The 19,794-nt window shown below is 44.3% G+C and overlaps 2 protein-coding genes across 4 annotated transcripts in view; one reads left to right on the top strand and one right to left on the bottom strand.

Annotated features, from left to right (window-relative positions):
- The first annotated feature begins 118 nt into the window (after window positions 1–118).
- LOC115145025 (paired amphipathic helix protein Sin3b-like) lies at window positions 119–9,688 on the top strand. 3 transcript variants are annotated; one of them, XM_029686235.2, is made up of 19 exons: window positions 119–168; window positions 1,846–1,952; window positions 2,110–2,263; window positions 2,499–2,858; window positions 3,033–3,185; window positions 3,286–3,408; window positions 3,498–3,587; window positions 3,699–3,817; window positions 3,978–4,191; window positions 4,601–4,717; window positions 4,851–5,089; window positions 5,197–5,380; window positions 5,496–6,201; window positions 6,371–6,540; window positions 6,694–6,867; window positions 7,104–7,196; window positions 7,851–7,945; window positions 8,274–8,472; window positions 8,753–9,688. In XM_029686235.2, the coding sequence occupies exons 2-19, from the start codon at window positions 1,930–1,932 to the stop codon at window positions 8,981–8,983; spliced, it is 3,444 nt and encodes a 1,147-aa protein (XP_029542095.2). In that variant the 5' UTR covers window positions 119–168; window positions 1,846–1,929; the 3' UTR covers window positions 8,984–9,688. The 3 variants fall into 3 exon arrangements, with proteins under 3 accessions (XP_029542095.2, XP_029542094.2, XP_029542093.2); XM_029686234.2 differs by lacking the exon at window positions 119–168 and adding an exon at window positions 183–821 and having other exon boundaries at window positions 2,499–2,837; XM_029686233.2 differs by lacking the exon at window positions 119–168 and adding an exon at window positions 183–821.
- Window positions 9,689–14,800: 5,112 nt separating this feature from the next.
- The window catches only part of LOC115145024 (xenotropic and polytropic retrovirus receptor 1 homolog), a 110,574-nt gene continuing 105,580 nt past the window's right edge, over window positions 14,801–19,794 (bottom strand). The window contains exons 12-15 of the mRNA XM_029686232.2: window positions 18,231–18,397; window positions 18,000–18,139; window positions 17,697–17,918; window positions 14,801–17,487 (exon numbers count right to left, since the gene is read on the bottom strand). Of these exons, the coding sequence (XP_029542092.1) occupies window positions 17,427–17,487; window positions 17,697–17,918; window positions 18,000–18,139; window positions 18,231–18,397 (590 nt within the window). The 3' untranslated portion in view covers window positions 14,801–17,426. The remainder of the gene's footprint in view (window positions 17,488–17,696; window positions 17,919–17,999; window positions 18,140–18,230; window positions 18,398–19,794) is intronic.

The following is a 19,794-nucleotide window of genomic DNA, read 5'->3' as shown; positions in this document are numbered from 1 at the left end:
ACTGTACTGTTGTAAGGAGGATGGAGAAAAATCCCTACTTTGCTCGTGAAGCTCCACCCGTTTCTCCATGCGTCTGCGCATTGGAATTTCTCTGACTGTGCTTCCGGACAAAGATGGTGGATAAAATAAAGAGTTTTTACTCAGGCCGTTTGCCTTTGAAAAAAAACGGTCAGTTCTGGTCTGCTTAACGGGGTGGTTCTTCCATAGTCAACAATGCAATAGCAGCTGTGTCTGCTCGGTTTAGTTCCTTGACGGTAATGTATCCAGCAAAAATAAGGGAGTGGGGTGTCTCGCCGCTTCTTCCGTCTCTGCTTCCGGACGCCAAGACTGGCTGCACAGCTGCCGCCGAATTTAAAGAGACAGGCGATAGTTTATTTAAAATATCATAATCAGCAACCATTGTCTCAAAGCTTTTTTCAGAGGCTTCACTCTGACAGCGTACCAGCAGTAGTTACTTGCTGGACCGATAATGACTTTTAATCAAAGTCGCATCGAGTCGTAGCTTATTCCCATAATTGTTACTTGGCTGGATTTTCCTTATTTTGCTTCTGGCTAACGTTATCTACTAGCTAGCTAGCCAACTAAGGGTTTGCTAGCTAGCTAGCTAGCTTCCGACGAAGGCAAGATTTTTGTCGGCTAGCCAACAACCAGATACCAAAGCGTATAATCAACCAAGTAGTAGTGGCTGTATGTCTGTTACTATCTCCGGGATCATGGCGAAAATTCAGGCACACAGCAACACGAAACAAATAAACCAAATTCAAGACAAGGCCTATGTTGTACAAAAGCAAGTGCAACAACAGCACTTTCAAAAACTGAAGGTAAGAGACGGGAACAAAAAGGGAAAAGTCTTCCTCAGAACCATTTTGTGTTCGTCAGATATTGTCTTTCTCTTCATGCTCAGGAGTTAACGTTTGCTAGCTAGTTAATCATAAAGGTGTTCTGAATAGAATGTCGCATGAACCGTACTTTAGTGTAGGTTAACTAACGCCAGAACTTGGATTCTTCAATTGCGTTAGACACGATTTTAATAATCATTCATTGGGTCATCCAGATACAGCACAGTATAACATATATCTATGTTAGTTTCTTTGGCTGGTTAGTTAGCTACTTTCCATTGTTGGATAACTTTGAGCATCTGAGGTTCCTTGTTCTACCCGCAATGCCAGAAAAAAAGTCACATTTAAGTTGTCTAGAATGGGATGGTGTTTGTTGGCACAAAATGGGAGACCTGTCTTTAAATACGCGCTATTGCTTGCTAGCATACAGTAACGTTACTCGTTTGATAACTTGCCAGCTAGTTTATGAGTAGGGTTTTCTCAATACGCCATTCTAACGTTAGCTATTGTATTGTTTATTCGTATTGCTGATTTTAAAATCGATGATCATATGCCGCACAGAAACATCGGTTTTGTTAGCTAGCTAACGTTAACCATGCAGTTTAACTACGTTTTCCTTGTTGACCAGATTTGAGCTACAATGCGTCCAAGGTGTTCCGATGTGATATAGCTAACACAGCCCCCCCAAAAATGTAATCTCTTCCTCAGCCTAGTTAACTGCTTATTGTTTCCAGTGTAACTGCAAATGGTGTTAGGGAGTTGGATGGATAGCTAAATGAGTTATGGTGAAGACATCATACCATAAATTGTTCAGCAACATAACTCATTTCCCCGTTTGTGAATGTGTAATAACAGGGATAAAATCACTCACACGCTAGCATTCTTGTTGATGATCGGTCTTTAACCTGGAACCCTTAATATCTAGCATTTTATGGGAAGAAAAAAAAAGCATTTTTATATGCTCTTGAGTTTTCATTTGGTTTCACACCATTCTCTTTCCCTTAAGGTTGAAGATGCCCTATCATACCTGGACCAAGTCAAAATACGATTTGGGAATGACCCTGGAATATACAACAAATTTCTTGACATAATGAAAGAATTCAAATCACAAAGGTATAGCATTTCCGTTTGCCATTTCTTGATACATTCAGTATATATATTTTATACTATTCAAGTGACTCTTAAATTATGTTGAGAAGCAGATTTTCTCGTATAAGGTCACTTCCTCTGTCCCTATGAAATTAGCTTAAAATCTTTCTCTCCTTCATAGCATTGACACACCGGGTGTTATAAACCGTGTGTCTCAGCTCTTCCATGGGCACCCGGACCTCGTCTTAGGATTCAATGCCTTCCTGCCCCCAGGGTATCGGATAGAGATTCCCAAGAATGGCGTGGTTTTCCTCCAGTCCCCATTCTCTGCCCAGGTGGATCCCTCTAAATGTGTATTGATTTTAGTTTGCATTAAACTCTAATACTGGCTGCCTATGCACAACATTTGTAACCCAATTTTATTAATCAACCATTATACCAAGTACTGGTAGTAGGCCTATATATAAGTGGAGTTTGCCACAACTTTCCACCATAGCAGACCACACTGGTCACACATGATGGATGTTGTGAAGTTTATTTGTGTTAACAATAAGTGCCCCTTTTTGGTAGGTGTCCCCAGGTCAGGGGAAGAGTATGACAAGCCCTGCTGTGAGTGCCACAGGTTCATCTGTTGCTGAAGTTGGATCTGCCCAATGTGAAGCTGTGGCATCGCCTGAAAGCATCTACTCATCCTCAGGGCCCCCAGAGCCTCCCAGTAGACTGTCCTTGCCACTCCCCAGCAGAGAGAGCCCATCCCAGCCACAGTCCTCCTCAGTGTCCCCCCCTGCCTCAGAGCCCAGCCCAGTAGAATTTGACAGTGCTATCAGCTATGTCAACAAAATCAAAAACCGCTTCCTAGACCATCCAGAGATCTACAGATCCTTCCTTGAGATACTACACACTTACCAGGTACACTGTGTCATCAATATGGTAATTGATTTGTTTTTCTGTCAATTGAAAACCATATATTAGTTTGATATAAAGTGAAGTCTGCTTAAAGTTAAGTTGTTTGCTAGCATCAAGGCTACTTTAAATTGTAGCAGATTAGTGTGTATCATATCATGATTTCTCCGATGGAATAATTGTCTGTTTTTGTCTTTTCAGAAAGAGCAGCTTGAGGTCAAGGAGAGCCGGGGTCATGGTAGTAGTGGAATGACAGAGGATGAAGTTTTCTCAAAAGTGGCCAGCCTCTTCAAAGGCCAAGAGGACTTACTGGCTGAGTTTGGACAGTTCTTACCAGATGCTAAGAGATCACTGGTCAGTATTTTCCCCTTTCTGAGAGCATCCTGCCCATGGTAATTTTCTGTGATCAATTCACTTTCAGTGCAATTTGTGTTTCTACATTGTATCCTTTCAGTTCACTGGCAGCTCCCTGACTGGGAAAGACCATCTGAAGAGGGCAGAGGACGAGGACATGAGCAAGCAGAGCAAGAAGAGACCCAGGCCCATGCTGCTGCCTCACATGACACCACTGCTCAAGGTCTGGACTTAATCACACATTTATACAAGTCACTATTTTCCTAGAAGACCTATACTGTATGTGATTGGTTATGTTTTTTTGTTTTTTAGAAAAAGATGAAGTTTTCATGCTCCAAAGACCAGTCCTTTGCCTCAGTTGGGAAGCATGGAGTTTTGCGGGAGTTCACATTTTTTGACAAGGTAATGCCCAGGTGTCCGCGTTGGAATTATTCCATAATGTGTTTTGGCTGTGACAAATATCATGAAAGCCTTGGTCACCAATGACGATAATAATGTTTTGATTTGTTGCAGCTTCGCCGTTTCTTCAAGAGCCGGGAGGTATATGAGAACTTCCTCCGCTGTATTGCTTTGTTTAACCAGGAAGTGGTTTCGGGAGCAGAGCTGCTGCAGCTTGTCACTCCCTTTCTGGGGTAAGTGGATTGTGGGAGATTTCAGAGAGAACGGTCACAGATGTCTTTCTCAGTAAATAAATGCATAATGATATTATTGTACTGTATGAAGGGCAGTATGTTTTGCCAAGTCTCCTCTTGAGCCATTCATTAATTTGAACATGTTCATTATTTTCTCCAGGAAGTTTCCAGAGCTATATACCCAGTTCAAGTCTTTTCTGGGGGACAAAGAGCTCTCTCATTCAGTGTCTGGCCTGTCAGACCGATACATGGAAGGAGGTGGGGGCAGGGAGGTCGACTATGCCTCTTGCAAGCGCCTGGGATCCAGCTACAGAGCACTACCCAAGACTTACCAGCAGCCCAAGTGCAGCGGTCGCACTGCTATCTGCAAAGAGGTGCTCATAAATGAAAGGAGTTTTGTGTGTATGTGTGTATAAGATTTTCCATTCCAGCACCTCTGATTTCTATATCAAGTGTTTAGCCCTTTTTTGTGTCTAGTAGGAGACACTACAAAGTTGTAACTATTGTTCCAATAGCTGTGAATCTACTTCCATGAATGTTTTGTTTGAGCTGCTGCATGCTAGGGCCTTGTGATTTTCCACATTTATTCAGATTTAATCTTAGCTGACGCTTTTATTTTGATATCTTTATCAGGAGGTTGAGGATGGGGTAATTATTGAAGATCAATCAGAATTGAGTGTCCGTTTTTTGTTTTTCGCCCATCAACGACTTCTGGTTGGCATCAATGATAATGTTCTCAGTTGTGTTGAAAATTAAAATAAAACTAAAATGGTGTATTTCCAGGTGCTGAATGACACCTGGGTTTCTTTCCCCTCGTGGTCGGAGGACTCTACGTTTGTGAGCTCAAAGAAAACTCCATATGAGGAGCAGCTTCATCGCTGTGAGGACGAAAGGTTTGAGGTGAGTAAGCAGAGATATCAGAAGTACTACTACAGCCACCAACTACATGCAAACAGACTGTTCTCCCTTATCTACCCAGAGCATCACTGCAGAATCACCTTTGAGGACCTAGTTATTTCCCTGTTTCCTCCAGTTGGATGTGGTCCTGGAGACTAACCTGGCCACCATCCGGGTCCTGGAGAGCGTTCAGAAGAAGCTGTCCCGTCTGTCGCCTGAGGACCAGGACCGCTTCCGTCTGGACGATTGTCTGGGAGGCACCTCTGAGGTCATCCAGCGCCGAGCCATCTACCGTATCTACGGCGACAAGGCCCCTGAGATTATAGAGGGGCTGAAGAGGAGCCCTGCTACTGCCGTGCCTGTGGTGCTCAAGAGGTCAGGGTACACACACGTACACATGCAGAGATTTGACCCAAATTACTTGACCGATGTGAATCTCTGTGTGTGTTAATTCTTTGATGTCCTCTCCGCTGTGTCTGTAGATTGAAAGCAAAGGAGGAGGAGTGGAGAGAAGCTCAGCAGGGCTTCAACAAGATCTGGAGGGAGCAGTATGAGAAGGCCTACCTCAAGTCCCTGGACCACCAGGGGGTCAACTTCAAGCAGAATGACATGAAGGCCCTTCGATCCAAAAGCCTGCTCAATGAGATTGAAAGTGTTTATGATGAGGTGTGTACTCCGACTCAATCCACTTCCTTTGTAGTCACCCGACCGATCCATCAAAGGTTCTTTAGAAATGAGATGTTCTCCTGTGTTGTCTAACCTGTGTGTTTGTCCCCCTCAGCGTCAGGAGCAGAGCACAGAGGAGGGGGGCGTGGTCCAGCAGGGGCGTGACGGGAGCAGTGCGCCAGCGGTCAGCGATCCCCACATGGTGTTCACCTACGAGGACAAGCAGATCCTGGAGGACGCCGCCTCTCTCATCATCTACCACGTCAAACGCCAGCCCACCATCCACAAGGACGACAAGGACCACATCAAGCGCATCATCCAGCACTTTGTCCCCGACCTCTTCTTCTCCCGCCGCGGCGAGCTCAGCGAGACGGAGGAGTGGACGGACGAGGAGGTGGAGGAGAGAGGAGACCGGGGAGGAGGATGTGGCGGTATACCAGGAGCCGTAGCAACATCAGGCAGTCAGCAACATCAGCAGCAGAACGGGGAGTCGAGGCGGCGGCGCTGCGCCTCTCCCCAAACAGTGGAGCTGGGTGTAGCCTCGTCCCATAGCCTGGCTCCAGTGGGAGGGGAGAAGGTGGACCTGAGAGACCCTGAGGCAGAGCACCAGAAGGAGCTGGACGGAGTCTACAACCTGTTCTTCGTCAACAACAACTGGTACTTCTTCCTGCGGCTTCACCAGACCCTGTGCCAGCGGCTGCTGAGGGTGTACCGGCAGGCGGAGAGGCAACTGCTGGACCACCGGGCAGAGCAGAACCGTGAGAGGCTTCTAATGGCTGAGTGCCGGGACCTGGCCATGGAGCTCCGCCTCAAACAGCCCAGTATGAACCTCTCAGATCTAACGTCCTTCATATCTAGTAGCCTGCCTTTTGTTTGTGTATCTGTGTACAGGAGAGGGAACATTGGGCTCAAGTTTGCCATGTTTTTTTTTAGAGGGAAGTTCTGTAGCTAGCTAGTGTCTGTTCAATGACCTGTGAACTTGCTCTACAGGTGAGGTAGAACTGGAGGAGTACTACCCAGCGTTCCTGGATATGGTGCGCAGTCTTCTGGATGGGAACCTGGAGTCCACACAATATGAGGACACATTGCGGGAGATGTTCACCATCCACGCCTACATTGGCTTCACCATCGACAAGCTCATCCAGAACATCATTAGACAGGTCAGTGGTGTCTCTAGTTGCCAGTTTTCATAATCTACAGAACCAAATGCATATCCGTTAACTGCCTATTCATTCTTTACCTCGAGAATATAGCGATCCTGACGTGTTTGATTGTTCTCAGAATGCATGTCATTTCTCTCTCTCTTCCTGCAGCTGCAGCACCTGGTGAGTGACGAGGTGTGTCTTCAGGTGGCTGAGCTGTACCTGGCCGAGAGGAAGAGGGGCGCGGCGGGGGCTAACCTGTCGTCCCAGTGTGTGAGAACAGCCTGGGAGACCAGCTACCAGTGGAAGTCAGAGAGGGTCATGGCTGAGGAGAACTGCTTTAAGGTAACGGCCTGCCCTGGGAGGACAAACGCTGAGCCTTGTATATGTGAAGAGATTTTCTATTGAATTGTGTGCTTTGGGGGGGGGTGTATATTTTACTTGGTTGAAGCAGCATGGTTTTGCTCATAGTTGGTAGGAGTTCAGCTGCTGCTTGTTGTAATAGAGATTTTGTGCATTCTGAAACCGTCGTGTTGATCATTGATGTTTAATGGCTTGCTGGGATGTGAATTATTTTGTAGGTAATGTTCATTCAGAACCAAGGCCAGGTGACCTTGACCATTGAGCTGCTGGACACAGAGGAGGCCCAGGCTGATGACCCATTGGATGTACAGGTAAAGAATCGTACGGACAGTCGCACTTTTAGCACCTTTAGAATGTCATAGTATGGACATAGACTGGCCTTGTATGGCAACCTGCCGTGCCCCAAGGTGGTGGTATTCAAAGTCGGGGTGGGGAACGGCAGTGGGGTCGCCCCCCCCCCAAAAAAAAAATATATTGACTGGATGTCTCAATAGGTCTTCAGTGGCTGGAACCAAAAAGTAAGAGTACAGATTATTGTATGGGACAATATACAAATGTTTTTGAGAAAGATCATTTAAAAAATAAAATGTGATAAAGTACATTTATTGGTTTATTTTGATGAGAGATTAAAATGTAATAAATTGAAGGGTACTTCTTGATGTAAAAATATACAGATTTTAAGGATGTCATTCTTTTTTTGGTGGGGCCGTGAGAAATTATTGCAAAAAAAGTGGGGTCCCCTGAAATTCTGGTGGAAAAAATTGGGGTCCCTGCTAAATAGTTTAAATATCACTGCCCTAAAGCAGGGTTTCCCAAACTCCCCCCTGGGGGCACATTTGTTTTTTTTTCCCTAGTACTACACAGCTGAATCAAATAACCAACTCATCAAGCTTTGCTTATGATTGAGTATATGGCCTTTTGTAATGGCATTGTTTTGATATAGACACATCTCTCTCCCTGTCCAGTGCCTGTCCAGCTATATGGAACAGTTTGTAGGGACAGAGTCGACGCTTTGCTCGCAGAACGAAGGCTACTTTTTCAAACCGGTATTTTTGCCCAGGTAAGAGAGATTCACGCAATTAACTTTGGTTGTGATGTCCATATATTGACCGTCATATGATGCCACCTGAATTCCCGAGACGTTACACGGCAATCCTGCGTTTTCACATTTTGTCATTTCACTGTCTTAACTAATGATTGTCAAAAGCACTGCAGTGCAGATAGATTGTTTCTGCTTGCCATAACAGCCAAGCACAAAATGAGTCCAGGCATATCAGGCTCTGATTTGAATATTACTGTACCTTGCTTCACTGTGGTCCTCTGTCTGAACCACAGTATTTTCCCTCTGATATACTCTGACTGTCCCCTGTGTGTGTGTGTGTGTGTAGGAACCTGAGGCACTTCAGACGCTGGCAGGTGCGGCAGGTGGAGGCGATGCGCTGCAGACGGGAGTGGCACAGACAGCTGGGAGTGGAGAGTGCTGGCAGTCTGGACTGCCGCTTTAAACTCAACACCCACAAGATGGTGTTCGTCATGAACTCTGAGGACTACATGTACCGCCGGGGAGCGCTGGTCAAAGCCAGGAAGGTAGCTACGACCAATTTATGTCTGGGATTGCATGTGTGTGAGTTGAAGATGTTAAGTTAAGGTGGGCATTGAACTAGAGAAGGGACAAGATTTCTATAAAGGTATTTATAGTTATAGCTGCTTCCAACATGTTTAAAGTGTTATGTCTTGTTTTGGCATCAGTTATACATCGTCATGGAACTCGTCATCCAGTGCTTCCACTGTGGAATGTTGTCCCTTTTAAGGCACTGTCTGTTGGTCTGACCGTGACTGTCTCTTCCCCTCTGTCTCTCTCCCCCAGTCCCAGCACAGGGTTGCTGTGAACCAGCACGAGCGCTTTGACAAGTGGCACCAGGGCTGGCTGGTGGAGCACGTGACCCCGGCGGCCGAGCGCTCGGTCCACGACTGGCTCATAGGTGAGGAGGAGGAGGACATGATTCCGTGCAAGACCACCTGCCTCAACACACAGATCAAAGGCCTGCCTGTCAACAGATACCAGGTGCATTACAGTAGGAAACCTCCCTCTCCGTAGAGGCCACACACACTCACTACACACACATGGAGAGAGACTGAGAGACAGGGGCATCCTGGGGGAATCCAGCACGGAACACAGGAGATCTTCACCTGACTCATCCACGTTGCTTCTCTGTTCACACAGTCCGCAGTGCAAGCAGAGGGACGGGAGATTAAAATCATTGAGTTTGTTTCAGAAATGTGAATGTCTCTTTTTATAAGTCCGTTGTAGTTTTTAGCTTCTGAAGCCAGAGGGCCTTTGTTTGTATATGTTTATACTGAAGTACTGGGAAGAAATGGTTAGAAAAAATGTGTCATACTCATGTCTTTTGTACAGTAAGCTCAACTTAAGTAATTGCATTACTGTATGTGCATATACAACTGTACACATTTTATATATGCATTTACATGAATATGATGAATGAAATTGAACATTTACATGGATCTAAGTGTTTGCTGGCATCCCAATTCTTGACATTATTTTTTTCGGGTCATTTCCTTTTTGTCTTGTGACTAATCTAAAAATGGATGATTTGCCAGGGTGAGGAGTGCTCACAATTGATTCAATTGTGTTAATTTTACGGAACATTTGGAATTATGTATCATATTCATGATTTCATCATTTTGCATACTAAAATAAACAAAATCAGTGTTAAAAAAGAATGTATAACATTTATCCTGTCAGTTATCATGAAAATAAACAACCTAGTTGTGAATTCTTAAACCGCCTGGAAAAGCCTGGTCTTTTCTTTCATTTGATTGTGTTGGGCTGAAGAACTTAAGGTATGGGAGTCCAACATTGCATCTGTACTTTCCTTCCGAAGAACTTGCAAACAAAATTCCTCACCCGAGTATGTTTATGTTCAACATTAGGAGATCTCGGTACAGACAAGTCTTTTTTTTCTTCTTCTTATTATTATGTAATGGAAGAAATAAAAAAGCCAGAGCCAGGGTGACAGTTTTAAAAATAAACGTGGTTTATAAAACCCAGATATGACAGGATAACCAAAGTGTATACAGAAATACAAATGAGACCAACGTAGTACACTGTTATACACAACATTTACAAACCACTCTGTCAAAGGGGGTAAGACGTAAGACGTTTCCTTTTGTCTCTTTAAAACACAAGCGCACATCTGATCTATCGTTTTTCATAATGTAATCAAAGTACATCTAGTTACTATAGACACCGTTACAGTCTTCCACTTTTAGAAAGAAAGGGTACAACATCAAGAAGGAAGTAAAGCTGCAGAGATATCAAACACTTAAAATCGTGGGATTTTGCAAGCAGTGAAATCAGCAAATCATTGAGTGGGATATTGTGATGTCAGGGCTTGGTTATCATTCAGGTCTTACAAAGTAACCCTCTGTCAAAGGGTTATCACTTTGACCATCTCTTGTCATTAGACATTGGTCAGTTTTATAAATTAGTGAGTAACTGTTAGTCGGTCATACAGTGCCTTTGGGACATATTCACACCCCATGACTTCATTTTGTTACGTTACAGCTTTATTCTAAAATGAATACAATTTGTTTTTTCCTCAATCTACACAATACAAATACAGAAATGTTAGTTTCTTTTTTTTTTAATTAGCAATCACATTTACATAAGTATTAATAAGACCTTTTACTCAGTACTTTGTTGGATGCACCTTTTGGCAGTGATTAAATCATTGAGTCTTCTTGGGTAAGATATGCTACAAGCTTGGCATACCTGTATTTGGGGAATTTCTTCTTTGCAGATCTTCTCAAGCGATGTCAGGTTGAATGGAGAGCTTTGCTACACAGCTATTTTCAGGTCTCCAGAGATGTTCGATCGGGTTCAAGTCCGGGCTCAGGCTGGGCCACTCAAGGACATAAAGAGACTTGTCCTGAAGCCACTCTTGCATTGTCTCTGCTGTATGCTTGGGTCGTTGTCCTGTTGGAAGGTGAACCTTCGCCCCAGTTTGAGGTCCTGAGAGCTCTGGAGCTGGTTTTCATGAAGGATCTCTCTACTGTGCTCTGTTCATCTTACCCCCAATCCTGACTAGACTCCCAGTACCTGCTGCTGAAAAACAACCCCACAGCATGATGCTGCCATGACCATGTTTCAACGTAGGGATGGTGACGCTTGGCATTCACGCCAAATGTTCAATCTTGATTTCATCAGACCAGAGGATCGTGTTTCTCATGGTCTGATAATCTTTAGGTGCCTTTTGGCAAACTCCAAGCGGGCTGTTGTACCTTTTACTGAGGAGTGGCTTCAGTCTAGCCGCACTACCATAAAGGCCTGATTGGGCTTGTGCTGCAATGATTGTCCTTCTTGAAGGTTGTCCCATCTCCACACAGGACCTCTAGAGCTCTGTCAGAGTGACCATCGGGTTCTTGGTCACCACCCTGACCAAGGCCCTTCTCCCCCGATTGCTCAGTTTGGCCAGGCAACTCTAGAAAGAGACTTGGTGGGTTCAAACTTCTTCAATTTAAAAATGATGGCCAGTGTTCTTGGGGGACGACCTTCAATGCTGCAGAAATGTTGGACCCTTCCTCAGATCTCAGATCTGTGCCTTCGACACAATCCTGTCTCGGAGCTCTAATTCAACCTCATGGCTTGGTTTTTGCTCTGACATGCACTGTCAACTGTGGGACCTTATGTGCTGTGTGTGTCTTTCCAAATCATGTCCAATCAATTTACCACAGGTGGACTCCAAGTTGTAGAAACATCAAGGATGATCAATGGATAAATAAGGTATTACAGTTTTAGATGTAATATATTTGCAAAAATGGCTACAAAGCTGTTTTCGCTTTGTCAGGTATTGTGTGTAGGTTTTGGAATAAGGCTGTAATGTCACAATGTGGAAAAAGTCAAGGGGTCTGAATACTTTCCGAAGCCACTGTATATGCATTAGAATGCTACTAAGATAATGTCCTCCATTAGTATCTTGTTAGTGTCGACACTGGAGTGAGGGTTGTGCCAACCCCTAGTCCCCTCCCTCCAGTAGCCCTGGATGCCAATGAACCCTGAGGATGAGGGAGCCAGGAAAAAGTATTGAAACCAACAAAATACGACCAATCACAATCCAGATGAACTTCTACTGTTTCTTTTTTTACAAACACAATTCAACAGCTTTTACATTTGAATGCAGGATTGTGAACAATCAAAATGCTAATCAGCACCTAGAATACTGCTTGTTTTAAAGCTATATGGAAAACAAAATATGCAGTGCATTTGGAAAGTTTTCGGACCCACCTTTTCCACATTTTATTACGTTTCAGCCTTGTCCTCGGATGAGGCCACAGTGTCTCCTGACCCCTCCTGTCTCAGCCTCCAGTATTTATGCTGCATTAGTTTATGTGTCGGGGGGCTAGGGTCAGTTTGTTATATCAACTTCTCCTGTCCTATTCGGTGTCCTGTGTGAATCACAATTCTCTCCTTCTCTTTCTTTTCTCTCTCTCGGAGGATGAAGGACCATGCCCCAGGACTACCTGACATGATTCCTTGCTGTCCCCAGTCCACCTGGCCATGCTGCTGCTCCAGTTTCAACTGGCCTGGGCCCTAGGACCATGTCCCAGGACTACCTGACATGATGACTCCTTGCTGTCCCCAGTCCACCTGGCCATGCTGCTGCTCCAGTTTCAACTGTTCTGCCTTACTATTATTCAACCATGCTGGTCATTTATGAACATTTGAACATCTTGGTCATGTTCTGTTATAATTCCACCGGCACAGCCAGAAGAGGACTGGCCACCCCACATATGCTCTCTCTAATTCTCTCTTTCTTTCTCTCTCTCTCGGAGGACCTGAGCCCTAGGACCGTGCCCCAGGACTACCTGACATGATGACTCCTTGCTGTCCCCAGTCCAACTGTGCTGCTGCTCCAGTTTCAACTGTTCTGCCTTATTATTAACACCATGCTGGTCATTTATGAACATTTGAACATCTTGGTCATGTTCTGTTATAATTCTACCCGGCACAGCCAGAAGAGGACTGGCCACCCCACATAGCCTGGTTTCCAGGTTTCTTCCTAGGTTTTGGCCTTTCTAGGGAGTTTTTCCTAGCCACCGTGCTTTTACACCTGCATTGTTTGCTGTTTGGGGTTTTTGGGTTCTTTGAGATAAATGGATATAAATAAATTTGATTTGATTTGTTCTAAAATGGATTATATGGTTTTCTCAATCTACATGCAACACCCTATAATGACATACAGCATCCTGTTTCCATTGATCATCCTTGATGTTTCTACAACTTGATTGGAGACCACCTGTGGTAAATTCAATTGATTAGACATGATATGGAATGGCACACCTTTCTATATAAGGTCCCACACTTGTCAGCACAGATCTGGGGAAGGGTTACCAAAACATTTCTGCAGCATTGAAGGTCCCCAAAAACACAGTGGCCTCCATCATTCTTAAATGGATAAGTTTGGAACCATCAACTCTTCCTAGAGCTGGCCACCCGGCTAAACTGAGCAATCGGGTTAAAAGGGCCTTGGTCAGGGAGGTGACCAAGAACCCGATGGTCACTCTGACAGAGCTCCAGAGTTCCTCTGTAGAGATGGGAGAATCTTCCAGAAGGACAGCCATCTCTGCAGCACTCTACCAATCAGACCTTTATGGTAGCGTGACCAGATGGAAGCCACTCAGTAAAAGACAAAAGGCAAAAGACTCTGACCATGAGAAACAATATTCTCTAGTATGACGAAACCAAGATGGAACTCTTTGCCCTGAAAGCGTCACATCTGGAGGAAACCTGGCACCATCCCTACGGTGAAGCATGGTGGTGGCAGGCAGCATCAGTGTGGGGTTGTTTTTTAGCGGCATGGACCAGGAGACTCGTCAGGATCGAGGCAAAGATGAATGGACCAAAGTACAGAGAGATCCTTGATGAAAGCCTGCTCAGGACCTCAAACTGGGGCAATGGTTCACCTTCCAACAGGACAACGACCCTAAGCATAAAGCCAAGATGATGCAGGAGTGGCTTCGGGACAAGTCTCAATGTTGTTGTGGCCCAGCCAGAGCCCGGACTTGAACCCGATCAAACTTCTCTGGAGAGGAGACCCTGAAAATAGCTGTGCAGAGATGATCCCCATCCAACCTGACAGAGCTTGAATGGATCTGCAGAGAAGAATGGGAGAAACTCCCCAAATGCAGGTGTGCCAAGCTTGTAGCGTCATATCCAAGAAGACTCGAGGCTGTAATCGCTGCCAAAGGTGCTTCAACAAAGTACTGATTAAAGAGGTCTGAATACTTTATGTAAATGTGATTTAAGGTATAATTTTAAAAATCATTTTCAAACATTTATAACCTGTTTGCTTTGTCATTATGGGGTAATGTGTGTAGCTTGTTGAGGAAAAATAACTATTTTAGAATGAGGCTGTAACGTAACAAAGTGTCAAATGGAAGGGGTTTGAATACTTTCTGAATGCACTGTATGTAATCAAGAATGATCAGAACAGCTAGAATAATCAGTGTTCTTCATATAGTGAAAAATAAATAAAGATATGTACATTGGAAAACAAAAAACCAGCATGCAGGCAAGACAATCGGTAGAGCGATACTAAAGCAATCATGAAGTTGGAGGAAGAAGTTTTTGCTCTCTGACAAAAGAGGACAATGTTGGAGGGAGGTTTAGATGAGATTAAACAGTGTGTATTTGTGTTTTGTGGGGGTAGAAGAGTTCTCCATTGCTTTAAAAGGCCTGAAATGCAAAAGCTACAAGGAATGTAAAAGGCATCCTCGCAGCAGTGTTTTTTAGTGGAAAGACTGGTTGACTGGCCTGTTCAGTAGTTATCGTGAGTATGGGAAGAGAAGAAAGTGGGAGCAACTATACTTCCAACAAAGAGGACGCACTCCGTAGTTAGATAATTGAATTGTGTGTTTTGTGATAGTGGTTTTAATGACGTACCAGACGCCATGGCACATCCCTAAGTGCCATATGTCTTTCTGACTACAATCCTCACCACAATAAGAAATATATCTCAAAGGCACAAGCCATTGTATGTCATTCTGGTTGTTGATGGCACTTTTAAGCATTTGCAACACATTTTGTAGCCTTATGGACTTTGCAATTTACACAGATTTTGTGCTGGGTCCCCAACCGTAATTTATCATTAGACACGTCCATAGTGTAAACAATAAAGACGAGCTCATGCTGATCAACTCATATGGCTACTGCATCATGTCAACAGCTACGCCACAGAGTGAGAGAGACAGGATTTCACACACTGGGAGGGGAGAGAAACAGGTAGTGACACTTATCCTTCCTTAGAAAAGCCAGAAAGCCCACAAAAAGGGGCTTACCCACTTTCAGAGTTACAGCCGATAAAGATTGTGCTCGCAAATAATATTTGTCTACAAGTAAAGCATGCATGTGACAAACTAGACAAACAAAAAGAGAGCTAACAGTTGTACAATTTCCATGGTGTCATTTTTCTTGGCAAAACCAAAATTCACTAAGTTATAAAAAGTACATTAAAGCAAAACATTACAGCAAAATCATGAGCTTTGTTGATAAGTGCATTGCCAAAAAAAGCAAGAGAAACTGACATGTACTGTAGAATGAGTTGGTAACAGAAATCACCCTCACCTTCAACAGAATGTTTGGCCACTGAGACTTGAAACTATGAACTGACTCTTAAAACCCAGTAAATACTGCAGGCCTTTTACAACCCAAGGAGGACAGGCCCGTTTAATCATGGCTATCTGATCTGAGAACTACTGTTTCACAGCAAGGTCTTTCCAGGATTAGAGATCACCTGACACAGCAGAGACACGACTCACACACTTGGTCACTTGGTCCCTGTTCTAGTCAATAAGCCTGACAAACACTACCACCATTAAAACAACACATGCAGAGTCCCAGGGCCTATGATACTGTACATGACGCATGCATTCTATATTCAAAAGTGGTGATGCAGCAGCTATGTTGTGAAAGTGGTAGATATTTCAGAGAGATGACAGTGATCAGGGTGAGGACTGTTATTTGGAGAGTGCGAGGGCTGGCAGACATGATGATCTCATGTTTAACCAGGGAATTCCTCCCATGGAAAAGCCCTCTTCAGATGTCAACAGTATCCTGTGAAGATTCCACATGACCCACTTGGGCGGTCAGAGGAACCCCAGTGGAAACGCTGGTCCCTGTCCGCTGATCTCTGTCGCCACTGTTCTGAGAAGGCTGAGAGCAAAACAACAGAACAGACGCAAAGTGCCCCACACCATCGGTAGAAAACACTGCAATAGAAAAACAGTCAACAGTGCCGTTTCAGTCGTTGACTGATCAAAAGAGAATGGGATCGTTTTCCTAAAGGGCAGAGAAATGGAAAAAAACGCTCACTCAGTCTTCTCAACTCCACCGCCGCACAGAACAGACCCTTCTTCTCAGGCTCGCTAGATGGTTGATGATACGCCAGCGAACGACATTCATTCAAATAACACGTTTGGCAGAAAAGCAAAGGACACTTTTGCACGTGTAGGGCACTTGCCATGAGCTAATTAGATCACTTTGATGTTGTAACGTGTTGCTGACTAAGTGATCTGTGGGCCAAGCTTGTATGAGAGGGAGAATGAGCCACCTGAAGAGTTTGTACTCTTCGCACAACAACGGCTTCTAGAAAGCATGGCACAAGTCGAACAACATTCCCACCATTGAGAAACACATCAATATCATTGCACAGATGCTCAAGCTGTTGTCATTCTTCTAAATAATACATGGGGTACATAACAGTTCTGACATCCAAATAACGGTAACAAATATACAACGCAACTTTAACAGACTCATATGTTCAAATGATATTTTTGTACAAGTTGTTTTGGTTTGTTTGTATGAAATGAACTTTTCCTGCAAGTGCCGCCAGGGTTTTACACCGACTTCATTATTACAACTCAATTTTAAAAAATCAACCCAAAACGCAGAGTAGAAAAAGAAACAACAGGTTGAAACCAGTTGATGTGGTTGATGTGCTGTGGTTAATGTTGCAGAGTCCATGCTCGGGTTGGTTATTATTATTAGTCTTTTGGATTAATATGTCTTCTCCCTGTTGATCCTGATATACTAAATGCATGTAAACAGTTGTTTATTCTCTATTATTACATCTTTAAAAATGGCAAAGAACTACAAAAACAAATATACAAACTAAAAAGTATTAACATAAAGAAACTAAAGGAGTCTGTTAAAAAAAATAAAAGTACTCATTGGAAAATCCCAGGTCTGGGTGTTTTTTCTCCAATATGTTCCTGTGTGTATCCCTCTTGGTCTGAACAACAGAACTGTGTGTGTAATTCCACCTCATCTATACCAATATCATATACTGAGATTGTGCTTGAGTAAGTTAATTGTTTTTGTGTGTCACTGCATGTATGTATTAGTTTGTGTCTGTCTGTCTGCCTATGTCTGCCGATGTGTGTGTATGTGTGTGTGTGTGTGGTGAGGCAGCTCTGTGATGGAGTGATAAGATCACTGGGGGTGTAGAGCTGGTGCCCTGGGCTCAGCTGAAGGCCTCATCATCCGTATCCTCTATCAACACCTTGGTGTCCTTCTTGGATGATCTGGACGCGAGAAGGAACACACATGGATACTGTCAGACAAACACAAGGCCACCATATACAGACTCCTGGCAATGGCCATAACCCGGAGGACCCTGAGGGTTTCCTGACCAATTGACCTGAGCGGGAAAAACTCAGGTCAAGTTTTCAGGAAAATCTCCTAGCCTTAGCCGTGTGTGTGAGAGAGAGAGAGAGAGAGAGAAGGTTCGTACTGAGAGGACATCAGAGGGCGTCGTAGAGACAGGCTGTAGCTGCGCTTCCAGCTCTTCTTGCCCTGGCGGTTCCTGACTCCGTCCTCCTGGTCCATCATCTGCTCCAGCAGTGTCTGGTCGTCAGCATTCAGCGGAGCCACTGAGATGTCCCTCACGGCACGGAACTCACCACAGTTATTCAGGTGCTCGTTCTCCAGACGGAAGAAGTTCCAGACAAAACGCCTGTGTGTGGATTCAGAGTGAGGTATATAAGAGAGAGAGAGAAAGAGGGCACGAGAGAGAGACTGTGATGCTCCAACCCACCTGAACACCTCTAGAGGCGCCAGCACTGTGCCCACAATGTCTCCCACAGAGGGGATGTTGGTCATGGTGGTGAGGGAGATCTGGATGGTCCAGGCGAAACGCAGGATCACGTCCTCTATGATGGCACAGTAGTAGTATGCCTGGAAAATAGAACAGTCATCAGGTCAGAGGAAGACTGTGTGTGTGTGTGTGTGTCATATATACATATATATATATGCATGTAATACTCACTTTCTGTGGGTAGACAATCTCCTCCCTGAGGAAGGTGTTCTCTCCTGCTCCACGGTCGAACAGGCCCCAGTCCATCTTCAGGTCCCAGATCAGTGTGTACAGGGAGCTGACGGCTGAGAACACCATCAGCAGGTAGAAGAACATGTCTGCATCGGAATGCTTTTGTTCTGTGAAGCACAAACAAGACATTTGTCCATCATTAGTCTGTATAACGGTAGTATTTTGAACAATGGCTCTGCATACACAGTGTAAAAAACATTAGGAACACCAGATCTTTCCATGACACAGACTGACGAGGTGAAAACTATGATCCCTTATTGATATCACTTGTTAAATCCACTTCAATCGATGTGGATGGCAATCTGAGGGAGAATGGGCAAGTTCCTGTGAACAGGGTATGGTAGAAGGTGCCAGGCACACTGGTTTGAGGGTGTCAAGAACTGCAACGCGGCTGTGTTTTTCACACGCAACAGTTTCCCGTGTGGATCAAGAATGGTCCACCACCCAAAGGACATCCAGCCAACTTGACACCACTGTGGGAAGCATTGTAGTCAACATGGTCCAGCATCCCTGTGAAACACTTGACACCTTGTAGAGTCCATGCCCCGACAAATTGACGCTGTTTTGAGGGCAAATGGGTGCAACTCAATATTAGGAAGGTGTTCCTAATGTTTTGTACACTCAGTATATAACTTGATAATTAAGAAGAAAACATAGCTAAGTTGTCGGCTTGGAACTGCAGACTTGGACAGCAGCTTGTTCATAAATGTGTCTCCGGTCTTCATTATCCCCACTAGAGGGAGAACTTGTACCATAAATAGTACATTTCCTGAGACAGGTTACCATGGATGGAAAATAACATGCGAATCCTTGGGAAACTATTCAGAGGCTCTTGAAACTACATGTTGTTGTGTCCTTCAGTCTGGCAATTCACTACAAATAAAAATCTTTGCAAAAAAGATATATATATATATATACATTAAATGCTTATTCAGTATACAACTGCATTTATATTTATTTAATGATTTATTATGTTCTAATTTCTTTTTGAACATTGACCTCATGCCAGTTACAAAGGTAACGGCAACCAGCTGTGCTGCAGTGTCATGTTGATTTCCCTGTGTCATAGCTGTGTGTTTTGACTAGGCCACACTCCCATGCTGCTCCAACGACAGCCTGAAATGCCTGGGGGATTATTGATGACTGAGCTATTCTAGTCTGGTCTGCCCGGGCTCTGGGCTGAACCCAGCGTTCACAGAGAGCTCTCTCCCGCTGTGACATAAACGAGAGTATGGCCTAACACTGTGTGACAGACTCACACACCGACACTAGCAACGGGACACCTAGGCCTGGGGAGACACATCACGCAATGATACGTAACCACTCTTATCACAACTATTCACAACAGCCAGCTATACCCAGGTGTAGATTTGTGACCGACTGAACTGGAAATGGCTGTGGTAAATCCACTGGGTAAGTCTACTGTGCATCTTCGAATAGGCTGGTGTAGGTTACTGTTCCCATTAACTAAGGAATGTGACAAGTAATCAAGATTCACAAGAGC

Source organism: Oncorhynchus nerka, linkage group LG17, assembly GCF_034236695.1.
Source record: "Oncorhynchus nerka isolate Pitt River linkage group LG17, Oner_Uvic_2.0, whole genome shotgun sequence".
Classification (NCBI taxonomy): domain Eukaryota; kingdom Metazoa; phylum Chordata; class Actinopteri; order Salmoniformes; family Salmonidae; genus Oncorhynchus; species Oncorhynchus nerka.
The sequence above is the reverse complement of the archived record's forward strand: the minus strand, read 5'-3'. Positions and strand labels throughout refer to the sequence as shown.

Coding starts and splice junctions, on each gene's coding strand:
- LOC115145025 (XM_029686233.2), top strand. CDS start 690: ATGTCTGTTACTATCTCCGGGATCATGGCGAAAATTCAGGCACACAGC. Junction 3,186..3,285: donor CAGATGCTAAGAGATCACTG/GTCAGTATTTTC, acceptor GTATCCTTTCAG/TTCACTGGCAGCTCCCTGAC. Junction 6,202..6,370: donor GCTCCGCCTCAAACAGCCCA/GTATGAACCTCT, acceptor CTTGCTCTACAG/GTGAGGTAGAACTGGAGGAG.